General features: G+C 41.3%; 1 protein-coding gene across 3 annotated transcripts in view; it reads right to left on the bottom strand.

Annotated features, from left to right (window-relative positions):
• The window catches only part of lrrc7 (leucine rich repeat containing 7), a 97,827-nt gene that overhangs the window by 58,695 nt on the left and 24,989 nt on the right, over positions 1-14,143 (bottom strand). Inside the window, exon 3 of one of the 3 annotated variants that reach the window (XM_031859774.1) lies at positions 10,879-10,954. The exons of the other annotated variants lie outside the window; for them this stretch is intronic. Within the exon in view, the coding sequence (XP_031715634.1) occupies position 10,879 (1 nt within the window). The 5' untranslated portion in view covers positions 10,880-10,954. The remainder of the gene's footprint in view (positions 1-10,878; positions 10,955-14,143) is intronic. 3 annotated transcript variants of the gene reach the window in all.

Here is a 14,143-nt window from a genome sequence, read left to right as displayed (position 1 = left end):
ACACACACACACACACACACACACACACACACACACACACACACACAGAGCGTGTCCCTGAGACTGTTGCCATGCTGCCTCCATCTTTTCCTGTGAGAAAAAAATGTTTCTTTTCTATGTTCAAAAATAGCTTAATGTTGAAAAAAAGAGTATTTGAAATGATTTGCTTTGGTTGTTGGATATTTTACGACACTCGTTTGTTATTCTAAGCATATGTAGGCCCTATGCAGACTATGGGGCTGTTTTCATTATCGACTAATCTGCTGAAACAGTCACAATTTCCAGATCCTCCAAGGTGACATCAGCTTACTATCCCATCGATCCCTATTTGAGAAGCTTACACAGGAGAATGTCTGGATGTTTAATTGTGAAAAATGAAATAGTCGTTTAATCAATTATCAATATAATTGCTGATTCATTTTCTGTCCACTGACTAATCAGTTAATCAAGTTACCGTTGCAGCTGAGCTCTATGTAATAAAATGACTGCAAATACTCATGTCATGTCTTATTTTCCAGCCTCCTGTTAAAGAGTTTTGAGGTTGTTTATTAGCAAAGTTAGAAAAAAAAGAATATGCACTGTTTCTATATACATGTATTGCACAATTGGGAGTCTTGCAAGATGGTCAAAATCAAAGCTTGAGAGGCAAAGATATCCAGACTTACAATCTCCTGGCGTATGAGTCCAGCTCCAGACAGGTGTCTGTCATTCAAGATAATTAAAACCTACATTTAATGAATACAGTGTTACATTCCAAATGCACAGTACTTTTTTAACACTCACACGTCCAAGTCTGCAATTATACAACCGTCTTCAGATGTCCAACAATTTGATCGCTTGAAAGTCTTACATTTTTCCAATCTCTGCAGAATCAGACCCTCCCTGCCTCGTAAAACACCCATATCTTTCAAAAGTCCGCTCAGTAACGCAGGCTGTCATGGGTATTAGCGTCTCCAGAGCCACAGAAAGACCTTATACAACTGTTTGCAAAGGCCAGATAGTACTCACGATGACAAATACACTGATCTTCAAGTGTAAAATCTGTAGAGTGCCCCTTTTAGTGTCAACTTTGTTTTTTAAATGGACTCCACAAAGACATGATCAACCCTGCAGGTCTTCCAATCTGACTAGCGACAGCAGCAGTAACACGTTTGAATGATCAGATGTGCGTTTGAGAGTCAGTTTGCAAAAACATCCCTGACATGATCAACAACTGTCCCCACTGCCAAAAAGACTCCAAGTGTTTGGACTCATGCCCGGGGTAAATGTGCCCCCCCCTCCTCATCCTCCTCTTGACCGCGACCCTCCAGCTTCCAAAATTAAATCTGAATCTGAAAGGTCATGGTGCCATCTATCCCAAGTGATGATCACACTGTCATTGAAGATATAGCTCATTAGTTAAATTTACAGGTAAGGACTCGGTGAATGTTGAGCAAGGTAAACTTCTACCTTGCCAGCTCTTCTGCAGGAAGGTTCTTGAAAATGTATGACCCGGAGGTTAACTAGCCTCAGGTGTACCACAGTTATGATTGCATACAGTGGTGTTGAAATGGGCATCATAGATGTTAGTGAACAGCCAGAGCTCAGAGTTCAAAGCATGCTGCTCGTAGTCAGTAGCCTATTGAGCGGATTGCTGTTTTGCACCTTCCTGAGCCCAATGAGCTCATCCCCAGCCGGCATGAGGCCAATTAAATTCTATTTGATGCCTTTATCTGTTTGCAAAGTAACAAATCCGCTTCACATACAGGTGGCCGTTTCTTCGGTGTTGGCAACTAAATGATTAAACTTCAATGTGCAGTTCGGAAATGTTTATCTCCTCAGCTCAGAGGCTGAATGTGTAATGTGTTGCCTGCAGTCTTTCACCTCAGCTAAACATTTTGGGTTGATCAGCAACTATTAGCAATTCAGACAAGAACATCAATAGATGTTGCAGATTAGGTCCAATTTTACATCATTTTTCCACACCTGCACATGGTGACTACAGCGGTTAAATTCAGGGAAATATAGTGGTTACAGCAAATAAACTATTGTTACGGTATGGTTAGGGTCAAAAGTTGGACTCTTACTTCCTGCCCTGTTTCCTGAATAGCACATTATTTCCTGCATTGGTACTGAGCAGCGCTGATGGACATAAATTGCATAGCATGAACCATTGCACCCCTCCCACAATGGTCCGTTAAGATACACTATACTCAACACTAGATACATACGAATCAGATCAAAACACAAATAATAGTGCCATGAAATCACCATGTCGCTCACGGACAAGCACCAGCTCATTTATGACCACATCACCGTTAAAACCGGTTTCAACTGGAGTTTGAAATGCTTCTAGTAATGATCCTTTTTAAATTCTTAAGTTGAAATCCCGAGATGTGGAATCATCCAGCATGGTCATACTGAGCTGAGATTAGAGAAGTGGGCTTGTGGCGTGAGGGAGGTCATGTGTCATGACGGGAGCAGTCCATCACCATTGTGTTACCGCCATCAGTGTCTAAACAGATGTTTATTTAAATGAAAATCTTCGAGAATGCCACTTTAAAGGAGCACGATACGAGAGAGCGTTTCAATTGCCTCTCAACGGCTGTCAGCGTGGTGATGGTGAGCCGGCGCTGGGACAACAACAACACACACGGAGGGAGAGGTCCTTCATTCTCTGCTCAGGAAGACATTACTCAACTATACATTTAGCCAGTGGCGGGCCGTGCATTTTATACCTAGGCCTTCACTGTTGTCCTGCAGCTGAAATACCGCCTTATAACCACATGATGGCGCCACAGTTACTATTAGTTTCTAAGGCTGTAAAACTATGTACGTATTAAATGTACGTACCTATGTACGTACCGTTCGGTACGAGACTTGCAATACGTTTGAATAGTACTAGAGCATCTGGAAAATGCAGAAGCTTATATTCAGGAAAACAATGTTTTCTGCGCTCATGGAGGACAGTTGTTATCAGCTGGTCTGGCTGTGGGACCCACCATCATTCCTTAATGACAAGTTGCGGCCCAAAGAGATCGTCTTATGATTTTACTTTCACAACTTGAAAGTTGAACGTACTCTTTCCTCGTCTCAGCCCCCTGTGTCATGGTGTGTGGTACATCTTACTCGGGTCAGAATGCCCATATTTGATTGGCTGAGCTGCATCACGTTATGTGATTCACTACCCAACTAAGCCTCTGCTGTTAAGTTTCGTTTCACGATAGTCACGTGCTCACCGACTGACCAATCACAGCGCACTCTGCACCTCGCGGCAGAGCTGTACATGGACACTGAGCTGCACGTAATGCTGACGTCATTATAGGCCGGCTAGCAGGCGCTGACACGTCAAAGAATACGCCCAACGTGTCAAACTAAAGATCTGATTGGTTGAAGAATATGACAATCAATAATATTGTCCTCATTCACTTAAACTGCACATGGATGCACTTGTGAGTCTGCAGGCCGGGGCCTCTCTTCTAACCTAGAGACACAGAGGTGAAATCTGATTGGATAAAAGCTCTACTTAAAACAAGCTGCACTGGAAGCAGAGCAACTGAGGAAGACAGTAGCTGTGCAATGAGAAAATAAGATTATGGGGAAAATATTTGTATAAATTACAATACATGTAGTGTATTTAAGAAAAATTATTAAATTATAAAATAGATATAGCTTTGTGATTCTGTTTAGGCCAGCAGAGAAGGCCTTGCAGGCCCTGATGGCCCGCCACTGCATTTAGCTCATAGTTAGCTGCTATATTAATGCTCTGGATGCTAAATACAGCCTCTTTAAACTGACTTCAGACACTTGATAACTAAACATGACTGAGGACATTCAGCTCTACTTCATTCCACTGTGCTCAACTCCACTCAAACAAATGACATAGTATCCTTATGCCATCTGTGCCAGTTGGCAGAGCCATGATGAAGCTCCAGTTAAACCCAGATGGCAGCACCGGGACTCTCCAAGATTGACTGAGTTTAACAACAGTCTGGGAGGAAACAGGAAGCTGGCCAGCCAGTCACTCTGTCACTCTACAAGTCATCTCCATCTCTTTCTCCCTCCCTGTTTCCTGGGTCACCTTGAGGATTGTCCAAATCCAGAGTTGATAGGACACCAACTGAAACATTCAAGTGTTTACTTCCAGGGATACAACTTCCTGAAACTGAATTTGAAAAGGTTTACATCGCCTGTTTAATCACGGCTGCAACAATTTAGAGGGGCCTTGGTGTATAGAAGAAGTTTGACTTTGAAACAATCAAACCTTTAGTTTTCGTACAAAAACGTGAGATACTTTTATAAAATGGTCGACGGCACAAACAGTAAAAAGTATAGAATTGTAGTGTTGGTTAAAAGGATGGTAAGTAGCATATTTTAAAGGCTTGTGTCCAAATGGATAAACGTGTGTATTTCTTGGAAAAATGTGAGTCTCATCTGTTACTGACTGCTTATTAAGTTTAGACTGATAAGACTTGTTACATTATATTGTGTAAAATGTTGAGGGATCCTTAAACATTCTTCTTTTTAAAATTCCTCGTGTTTTTTCTACATGCAGCTGTGCACTCTTGCACTGGCCCTCTGTTATATTACAGTGATGTTACCACAGTTTTATAAAAGCATTCGGCCACAAGAGGCCAGACGGTGATTTAAAATCAATAAGAGGAGCTTTGTGTCTTTTTCCGAATAACTACTTTGCTTAAAGTCTAATCCCAAATGTTATATCAAAAACAATATTGGCTCTAATTGATAACTTTATAGGAATGCAAATACTTTGCTGCATTTTTAATTTATTGATCAATCACTGTCAAAACATATACCAAACCAATATTCAACAATTACAGACTGTGGACGGTGAAGGAGAAATTAAATACTGTACAAGAAATGTTTTTGTATTCTTCTTTCAGGAGCAGAAACTCACGAAAGGCATTTTCACTGTAACATTCTCAGATTTTGCTCAAAATGTAAGCACTGCAAGACTAATAAGGCTCATAAGAGCCTCGTTGTCAAGTAACTCAGATGAGAAGTTATCAAATTCAAACACAATGCATGAAAAGCAGCACATTTTACACTCCGTGTAACACTTTGGTTGGCCAAACTCATTCTATGAGAGCCAGGTTTTGCCTACAGCTCCTATTTCAGGCAGCTCAGATTCAGCAGATTTTGCCCACAGGTCCTATTTTGGGCAGCTCTGGTAGAGAGAGCCAAGCATAGCTCCGCTATAAAACACAGGTTGCCCTGCTGCTGTACATTTAGAGAGCTCGCCTATTTTTGGTACCAAATTGCTGCTCCTTCTCAACACCTCACATCTATTCTGTAAGTGTTAGATGGAAATACAACAGTGATGCTCATGTTATCACAGCACCAGGATTTCACAGCTATGCAGATATCATGACAGCAAGTTGAAACTGCAGACGGAGTACATTTTGGCCAGTTCTCACTATACTCCGAAGGGCTGTTGATGGGTTGGACGTGGTTTTAGTGTTATGTTTGACTTAAATTAGGGCTCGGGTTAGGTTGGGGTTTTGGCATGTAGTTGTGATAGTTGAGGTAAGGGTGAGGGGCAGTGACGGTTCTGAAAAGCATATAGATACAAACATGCGTGTCTCAGGGGAGGATAGTTGCTGAGAGAATTTTGTATTCGCAAGCAGCTTGAGAGACTAGTATCTTCAACACACACACACACACACACACACACACACACACACACACACACACACACACACACACACACACACACACACACACACACACACACACACACACACACACACGAGTATGAGATGGTGCCCTGCAGATAGCAGGATGTCACGCAGCGAACCGACAGCCTGGTGCAGAGCCAACAAAAAGAGTTGTGTCATTAAATCACTGAAGCCTCAATAGTTGCTTCCTGTTAAGATGCTCACTAAGTTCATGTTGCCAAGCAACAATTGCAATTCTAGCCAGTAAGAGGAGCTTTAGCCAAAATCACTTGGCAACAGAAATTTGCAGGGAGATGTTAAAAAAAGGGTCCAGGCCTGCCAAAGAATGAATAGCTTTGCAAAGTCATTTTGAGGCCACCATCAAGGCCACCTGGGTCAAGTTCGAGTCATTTTAATAAGCTTTCTGTGTACAGGTCTATTATTTTTTAAAACCTGAATATAACGATGACAGACTATTCACAGGGTAAAGAAACGTGTGTGGGACCAGGAAGAAAATTAGAAAGTACTGAATGCACATTATTCTGAAACAAGCAACCGCTGTTTAACTGACATTGTTACATCCAACATTCTGTCAGATGTGAGACCAAACAAATATTCACAATCATTTACATGCCCTTGTTGGATCATTATTGGTATGGTGCTGTGTTATTAGAACTGTTTTGTTGATTTTGCGATCTGTATTAATTAAGTTTTCCTTCAAATCTGTCTGAGGCCAACGTGTCGCTAGAAAAACATTCTGAGGAACTAAAATGTATTTTACTTCATTTTATTCTTGTGGACTCCGTGTGTCTTCGAGATTGTCCTCCAGCATCAGTCCTTTCAGCTAGTGCCCCGTAAGAACTTATGTTTATGTGCATGTGAAGAAAGTAGTAGTAGCGGAGGGAGGTTCACCTGGCAAAAAAGTTCAATTGGCTGACCCTTTGCTGGACCACAAGGCCACATCATCCGGCAAAGCACTGGGGTGGCCAATCAGATACATGCAAATGTGCATTCCTTGTAGATTACTTTATGTAAGCGCTGTATTTCTTCTTTTAACCTTCTTTTTTCCCCATACCTGAAGCAACACACCCCCACCAATGTAGCCCCTCACATTGTTTTTCAAAGCAGGGCTAATCTGTTGTATCTCTCAAAAGTCAGCAGGCATCAACTGAAACTCCCACCTCTTTCTCTGTGGTTTTGGTTTAGTTACACTGACTCATCAACAGTACACATTGGTTCCAGGATTACAAAGCATTTGTTCATTTTTTCAGATTTCACTTCCAGAGGGGAGACAGCACAGCAAAACGACTGTGAACATGGTAGTGATGGATCCAGTCCATACAGAACCACATTGTACCAAACCAAACCCCACAATACTGCCCACCACTGGAGAGCAGAGCAACTAGTGTTCATACAGTCCACACCAATGCACACATGAACCGCGTGACGTTGCATGTCGGTGAACGATTCATTGAGGTTTCTATAATTCATAGGTCTATAAATAAGTGATAAGAGATCATAATGTGATTCATTGGGACACTAACTCCATTCCAATCACCAAGCAGCAAGGGACACACACACACACACACAGAGAGCATAGGCTTTCCCAGAGCTATTCCTGAGTACCTAAAGAAAAAGGAGAAATGTGTCTTTTTCCTTGCATGAGGTAAATTATAAATCAATGCCAGTCTCTCCTTTATATTTGCGTAATTGAATTTCTTCTGTCTCCACTTCAACTCCACTCACTTTAGTTGAAGCTGTGAAGGAGAAAGCCACTTACATGACAACACCAGCAATAAGCCTTCATGGATTAGACGGTGTCATAAATGACTATGAAAGATAACACCATGGGGTTGTAAATGTGGTTTACTAAGGTATCACAACAAACCTGTACAACAGCATTAAGGCTGTAGCTTAGGAGAAAATAAACTCAAATGTAAAAATAAAACAAAAACTCTTCACGCAATCTCACTTTTATGGAAAGGGAAAAAATAAACATTGTGCAAAAAGGATAATATTGTGCAGCAACCGTAAATGCATCAGCTGCACCAATATGCACTGTGTGCTGTATAAGCAGACTTATTAACATTGTTGGTCAGAAAAACCCTCAGGAGCAGCTTTTGAGAAATATCGTCACCAAAACTGTTTTCAAAGTCCCTAAATGTTGCAACAAAGGTTGAAACAGAAGTTCAATGCCGAAAGCTTTGGAAATATGTATTTCATTCATTTAAATACATTTATTCACATTTGAAATGGTGGCATACGGGTCAAAGTACTTTGAGTGCTGGTATAATCTGTTCCTCCACAAGTCTGAAGCAGCGATGATCTACTGTGCGTGCACAACAATGACAGATTAAAGCAGAAGAGAGAAGACAAGGGCAGAGCACCACAGTAGGCCCACTGTCTTCTTCCTGCCAAATATAAAATATCTATGGTTGCCATGGAAACACAATTTCATCAATCACTTGTGTTTTATTTTATTTTTCTGGGGCCAAAATCTGCAGTTTATGTCGCGGGTCTTGTGCACGGTGCTCGTTATCGTCTGCATTGTACGCCCTAAGATCTGCTGGGTATTAGGTGTGGGAAGAAAGAGACCAGGTTTTAGTCTGCTCCCACTGAGATGACTAACTGGCTGGCTCGTTGCATGGCTGGCTGACCAGCAGGCTGAACGACTGACTGACAATGGAGAGACGTAATGAGGAGAGACGGGAGGTACAGGGGATCACATGGCAGGTATAGGAGCTGGTATTTGGATGACGTGGTAAGCTGCAACAGTACATGACAGAGAATACACAGGGTGGGATGCAAAAGCAGCTCCATCTTATGTTGGACTTTAATTGACTGTGTACCTTGCATCTCTGGACTGTTGTCAAGAAAGACAATAATTGTGGTGATGAGATAGTGTGACTGTTTTGCGGTCGTCAGACATGAAAGCTACAACCTGCTCAGCTACCAGGAGCCCCTAATGTTTCTTTAGAGACCTCGACCACACAGTACATATCTTCACTTGTTTGTGATTTACTCTGAAAAGCCACGTCTCTCTAATGTCCTCTCCGACTGCCTCTCTCTAATTCGGAGAGTACATTCAGCCTCCACACTGCGATATGCCTTATATGGCATTTTGTGAATGGGTGTTGCTAGGTAACTGTAAAAAGTGCAGTAAACCATGGCGACTTGGTTCTGGTATTTAGGATGATTAAGGATTAAGACAACAGCTTTAAGCACTGGAGCTGCTGAACTAACTAGAGGAATTGCATGCAAAGAGAAGCCGTGTTTTTTTTTAAGTTTAAAGTTTTACTTTGGCACAAGACAGATTTTTTTCTTTCCTCGATGGCAAAGCATCTCAACATGTGTAGCAGTGTTTGGTAACGCATCAGAGAACATTCTTAAATTAATGATAACTCAGCAACTACTACTTACTGGCAAGATTTACTCAATCCCAGCTCTGCGGTTGTATCCTTCAAAGGAGGACCAGAAGATCAGGCTCAACCCAAGTTGTATGTAGTTTTCAATCTCAAGTGAGACAAAAACTAACGGGAGTTAATACAGTAGAAGTATGACTTTTCATGTGATCTAAAAATTTCAGAGCTGTACTGTTAGATACTAGCCCAAATAATATCCAGACCAAATGGCAAGACTTTAGACCAATCAGAACAAATGTTGTGGCCTTTTGACTTATCATACTTGTCTTTGGGTGCATATGGGTCAAATTACTTTCCAAGCACACATAAACACACGTACAAACTAGACACCCCTGTATACACAAACCCATTAACACACCACACACACACAATATCCTGTGAGCATCTCCATGTCATGTTCACCAAGTACACAGCACGTAATCTTCTTGTTAATACTGTACAACAGCCCTTTACAGTTGTAAAAAGACGATGGATGTCACACCTAGTTAGCCGTGAGATTCAGCTAGCTGTCCACAGTATGGACATGCTCCTGATGAATTATGGGTAGTGACTGATGCGGTCATAGGTCAATAATTTGTCCCGTCATCCTTTTATCCATCCTCCAGTTTCTATCTCATATCCTCCCCTTGTCCTCATCTCTTGTTTCCATCGTGTCTCTCTCCTTTGTTTCATTTCTCTCTTTAAGTTGTCAGCATAGACACAGCAGAGAGCTGGGTACACTGTGATGTAAGCTTGCAAGCTCAAATGCATTTGTGGACAGTGCGAGTCAGTATTAACAATGTTATTGTGGTCCGCATTTGAGGATTTATTTGCCCGTTGATCCAAAATAAATCTTATAGAAATGAAACTCAGAGAAGAGAAGAAAAGGGGATTGATTTTCTCTGACCTCTTTTCTGAATGTCTACATCCCCACATTCACTATTAGCACTCTGGATGGATGGATGGATACATTTCTGGATTTCTTTCTCCTCTTCACTTTCTGTCTCTCACTTCCATGCCTCCTCTCCCTCTCACTTGCGTCAGCACTTCTGCCTGCTGATGAATATATGAATGAGATTAAAACAGACACACACATACAGTATATATACACACTTTTGTTCTTTCTCCAGCAAAAAGCCTACACCACACATAAACATTGTATCATTTCCATTTCGGCGGTGAGAATGTCCACTGACTTTGAAGTAAAACCTTAATCGCTGTTACATATTTAAGAATATCATAGTTTTCAGTGGATTTCGCCTTTAAGGAACTTGAAATCGCAGGATTGTAAGTATAACGAAAGCCACCTAAATATGAGACAGCCTCCCAGCGTGAGACACCCTGTGTGACTTTGATTCTCTGCTTTAAATCAACCCACAACATCGCAAACAAGTAAATGAATAATGCAGCTAACAAGCACTTTTTACCTCAATCAAGAATCACATCCTTCCCTGTTTACAATGGAGGAGGAGTCTTGCTGCTTATACACACGCACACAGGGGGGAGTGTAGTTGTGTATATCATGTTTCTTAGACCCAGAAGGTATAATTGGCCCTTAACTCAAGGACACAGAGGAATAGATGAAGGATTAGAGTTAAAAGGTGCAGGGATACAGTAGATGAAAGAAACCTCCAGGAAAGCAATCTATGTGAAGACGAAAAGAGAAGAAAACACAGATGTAGAGAGACCGACAGATGCTGTGAGACAGAGATGGATGAAGTGCAGATTTAAACCTTAAAGTTTGAAAAAGGAAGGAGAGAAGGAGAAAGGGGGACCTTTTTCAATCCTTTTTCAATCTCTCTCTTTTCCTTCTCACTCACTCTTTTCTTTCACTTCACTGTAGGCTCTCTGTTGCTATGGCGACTGTTTCTGCCATCGCTGAGGAAGAAAGGACACCTGGGGAGAGGAAGAGGAGACAGCAGAGGATCAAACCAGAAGATGAAGATGGATAGAGGTGACGTGGATGAACACACTCCTGTGTAGATTCCAGATCATGTTCGTATGTGCACAATAATCACAGTTGGTGATGACTGTTTCCCAATATGTTGTCCAATTTTTTTTGGGGGGGGGGGGGGAATATGCTCATTCACTTTCAGGCGGCGGACTCTGCTGACGAGCAGCTTTCGTTACACCAATTGGCGCATGAATGACACAACAATTTGTAAGTCATTTTGCGTGCTTTTTGGTGTCATTTGTACGCCATGTTGTCTGCACAGAGTGCAATGCAAAATGCATCCGCGTGAATATGACCAAGCGATGTAATATTAAATGTGAGAGTGACAAGAGCGGGAGGGGAAGTGAATGGGTCAGACAAAGACAGGTCTTGCAACCAGATACCAGTGTTTGAGACCAGTGTTGGGTTTATTTTTTTAAGTTAAGTTTGTGACGTTAGTGATGTGTTTTCCTGTTATGCTGTTTCCGTGGGTATTTTACTTTTAAGTCCAATATATTTCCCGTCCTGTATTTATTTATTTTTCCAGCCATGATGCTTTTTCCTAAACCTTACTAAGCGGTTTTGTTGCTGTTAATGTTTCTCGGTGTCAACGTGGCGTTAAATGACATTGATAATGACGCAGACATGTCCCCGCTATTTATACGCCTTCCCATGTGATCGTGTTGGCAGACAAGGTGTTAGAGGTGCTATTGTTAAATTACACGAAGGTAAACGTATAGTCTTCAAGGAAATCATCAACACGTCCTCACTTCCCCAACTCCCAACGCTGCTGGAGGGTAACAAAACAGGTTTAGATCAAATTCAACGAGAGCTGCATGTCTCATTACAGGCCACTCTGCAGAGGATCACATAAAGACTGACAAACCTCTTCAAATACCGGTAATGACAGCCGAGTGTACAGAATTTAAATAACTGCTCAGAGCTGTTGGCTTCATCAATGGCCCCTAATGGTCGCACAAGGTCAGCAGCAAAGGCTTTATAGAAATGGGACATACATTTCCTGGAAAAACCTGAAGCAATAAATACTGCGTTCAAGAGCAGCCTGCAATAACATGGCACCAGTATCAGCTGGACAGACAAGGGAACAAACTAATATATAAGTGAAAATGAATGTAAACAAAATCTGGACAACAGTACACTGAAACTGAGATGATTATCCTGGTAAAAATACAGTTTTGGGCGACTACATATCTACAGTTTTAAATTTGGTTGAGAGACTCTACTTCATCACCGCTGCTCATCAAACCCTTGAAAAATAATTTGTGCAAACTCCAAAATCCATGTGGGCCAAAACAGTTTTTTTTGTTTTACTTTAACGGGGAACTTTCCAGGCACTAGTTGCCTGTAATCTGGCAAAACAGGGAATTCCCTTAATGATTGCAGGTAAGCCAATAACAGCAGGCAGCTGTGTGTCCCAGCCCTTTACTATCACACCCTCTCTACCGTGTTAAAGGACTTCTCCGCACCGCTTTTCCATTCATTTCCATGCATGAGCTCTGCGTACACTCCTGCAGTCCAAATAGGCTTTGAGCTTGTTTTTTTATCCTGTCCCAGCAAGTGTCTTCTCATGCAACTGTCACTCAGCAACAACAATAAGTTATTTGATTATGCTTCTACTTCAACTAAGCGCATAATCACATTACCCCACTATCACAGTATGATAACAATAGCTACGCCTGACCCACGTTCTTCCTTTAATCAGATTACAACTATAATGTGTGAGCCACATCAAACATGGCCATTCATCAAGACATAACACCTTCTGCTTCATGTCGTTACAACATGCAATAGGATAGCATCACTATCAATAAACACTGGTATAATGATGCTTATATTTTGTGGAAATTCACACAGTGTGTCATAGAAAAGTTCTGCTTATCTTTGGTTGTTGTGTTGCAGGTGTAAATGGACTTAGATTGGGCATTTACCGTATAATCTACATCTCTGCAGTTTCCACTGGAAGTCAGACTGAAGTCAACGTCCTGGAGTAATGCCAAGGGAATTGCAAAATACTATTACACAGAATTGTGGCATAGCGCATAAGCGACTATTCACACAGCTCAGTAAAAGTTTCACACATTCCAGTTTTAAACAAATGTTTTGGAGCATTTTGAAGATGTTTGCAATTATGAGGCAAATCATGACTTTGAAATTCCTGACAAAGCAGTGAAAGGTGCCCAAATAGCTTAGGGAGAAGTCAGTCTTTGCTATCAGATGAAGTTATCTGTCGCCTCTGCAGCAGATTGAGGGTGATTTACAGATTGTTACATTGCAGCATGACTGACAACCGACATTGAATTCAACAACACCCCTTCTGTCTTGGGAAAAAAAACCTCTAAATTGCTTTCTTAAGTGGGATTAAGATAGGATTTTCTCATTCAGATGTTACTGCAACGTGGCCCCGGGAAGGAATCACACAAGAGTTGTTCACAAAAGCCATTTGCTCCGTTCAGTTCAGCTGAGACTGAAGACACAGTCCCATGGGATTCATTTGCAATTGCTTCAATTACTGTGGCCGTGCCCAACTGTTCTCTGCGTTCTACTGTCCTCTATGGAGAAGAAACTGCAATCACAAAGGAGTCATTATTGCAAATGCCACTCATAAAAAGGAGCTATTTAAAGCAGCAGTCTGCCCAAAAAAATACAAATATTGCTAATATAATCTTGCACACACCAGATGCTGCCTTCCCCATTGACTCTATGAGAAAAACATAGTTCCCAAGGGATGAAGTAGTTGCATACTTGTTTACATTTTTGTGGCAAAATAAACACAAAATAGGTTTTTCCAATTTTTTCCAAAATGTTGAAGTACTCTTTATTTTGAGGTTATTTCACATCACATGGTCTCGACATTTAACAGGAATGGATTCATAAGTGTAAGCCAGTGGGATATAAATTATGGAAATAAAAAAGGAGAATGATATATGATGCAAAGAAAGGTGGGGGGGGGGGCTGTTAAAATATGTATGATGACTCAATTTTGACCCTATGTGCAGTGTGAGGACACTGCTGAAGAAGCAAAAAGTAACAGTTTTCCTGGTTGAAGTGTCCATTTCATCTTTCATCTTGAGATCATTAAAAAAATGAATATCCTGGCATAGCCTACATTATAGAATATAGAAATATAGGAG

The sequence above is a fragment of the Anarrhichthys ocellatus genome, unplaced genomic scaffold (assembly GCF_004355925.1).
Source record: "Anarrhichthys ocellatus isolate YVR2014 unplaced genomic scaffold, GSC_Weel_1.0 scaffold22, whole genome shotgun sequence".
NCBI classification, from domain to species: Eukaryota; Metazoa; Chordata; class Actinopteri; order Perciformes; family Anarhichadidae; genus Anarrhichthys; species Anarrhichthys ocellatus.
This window is presented reverse-complemented; position numbering and strand designations above follow the sequence as displayed.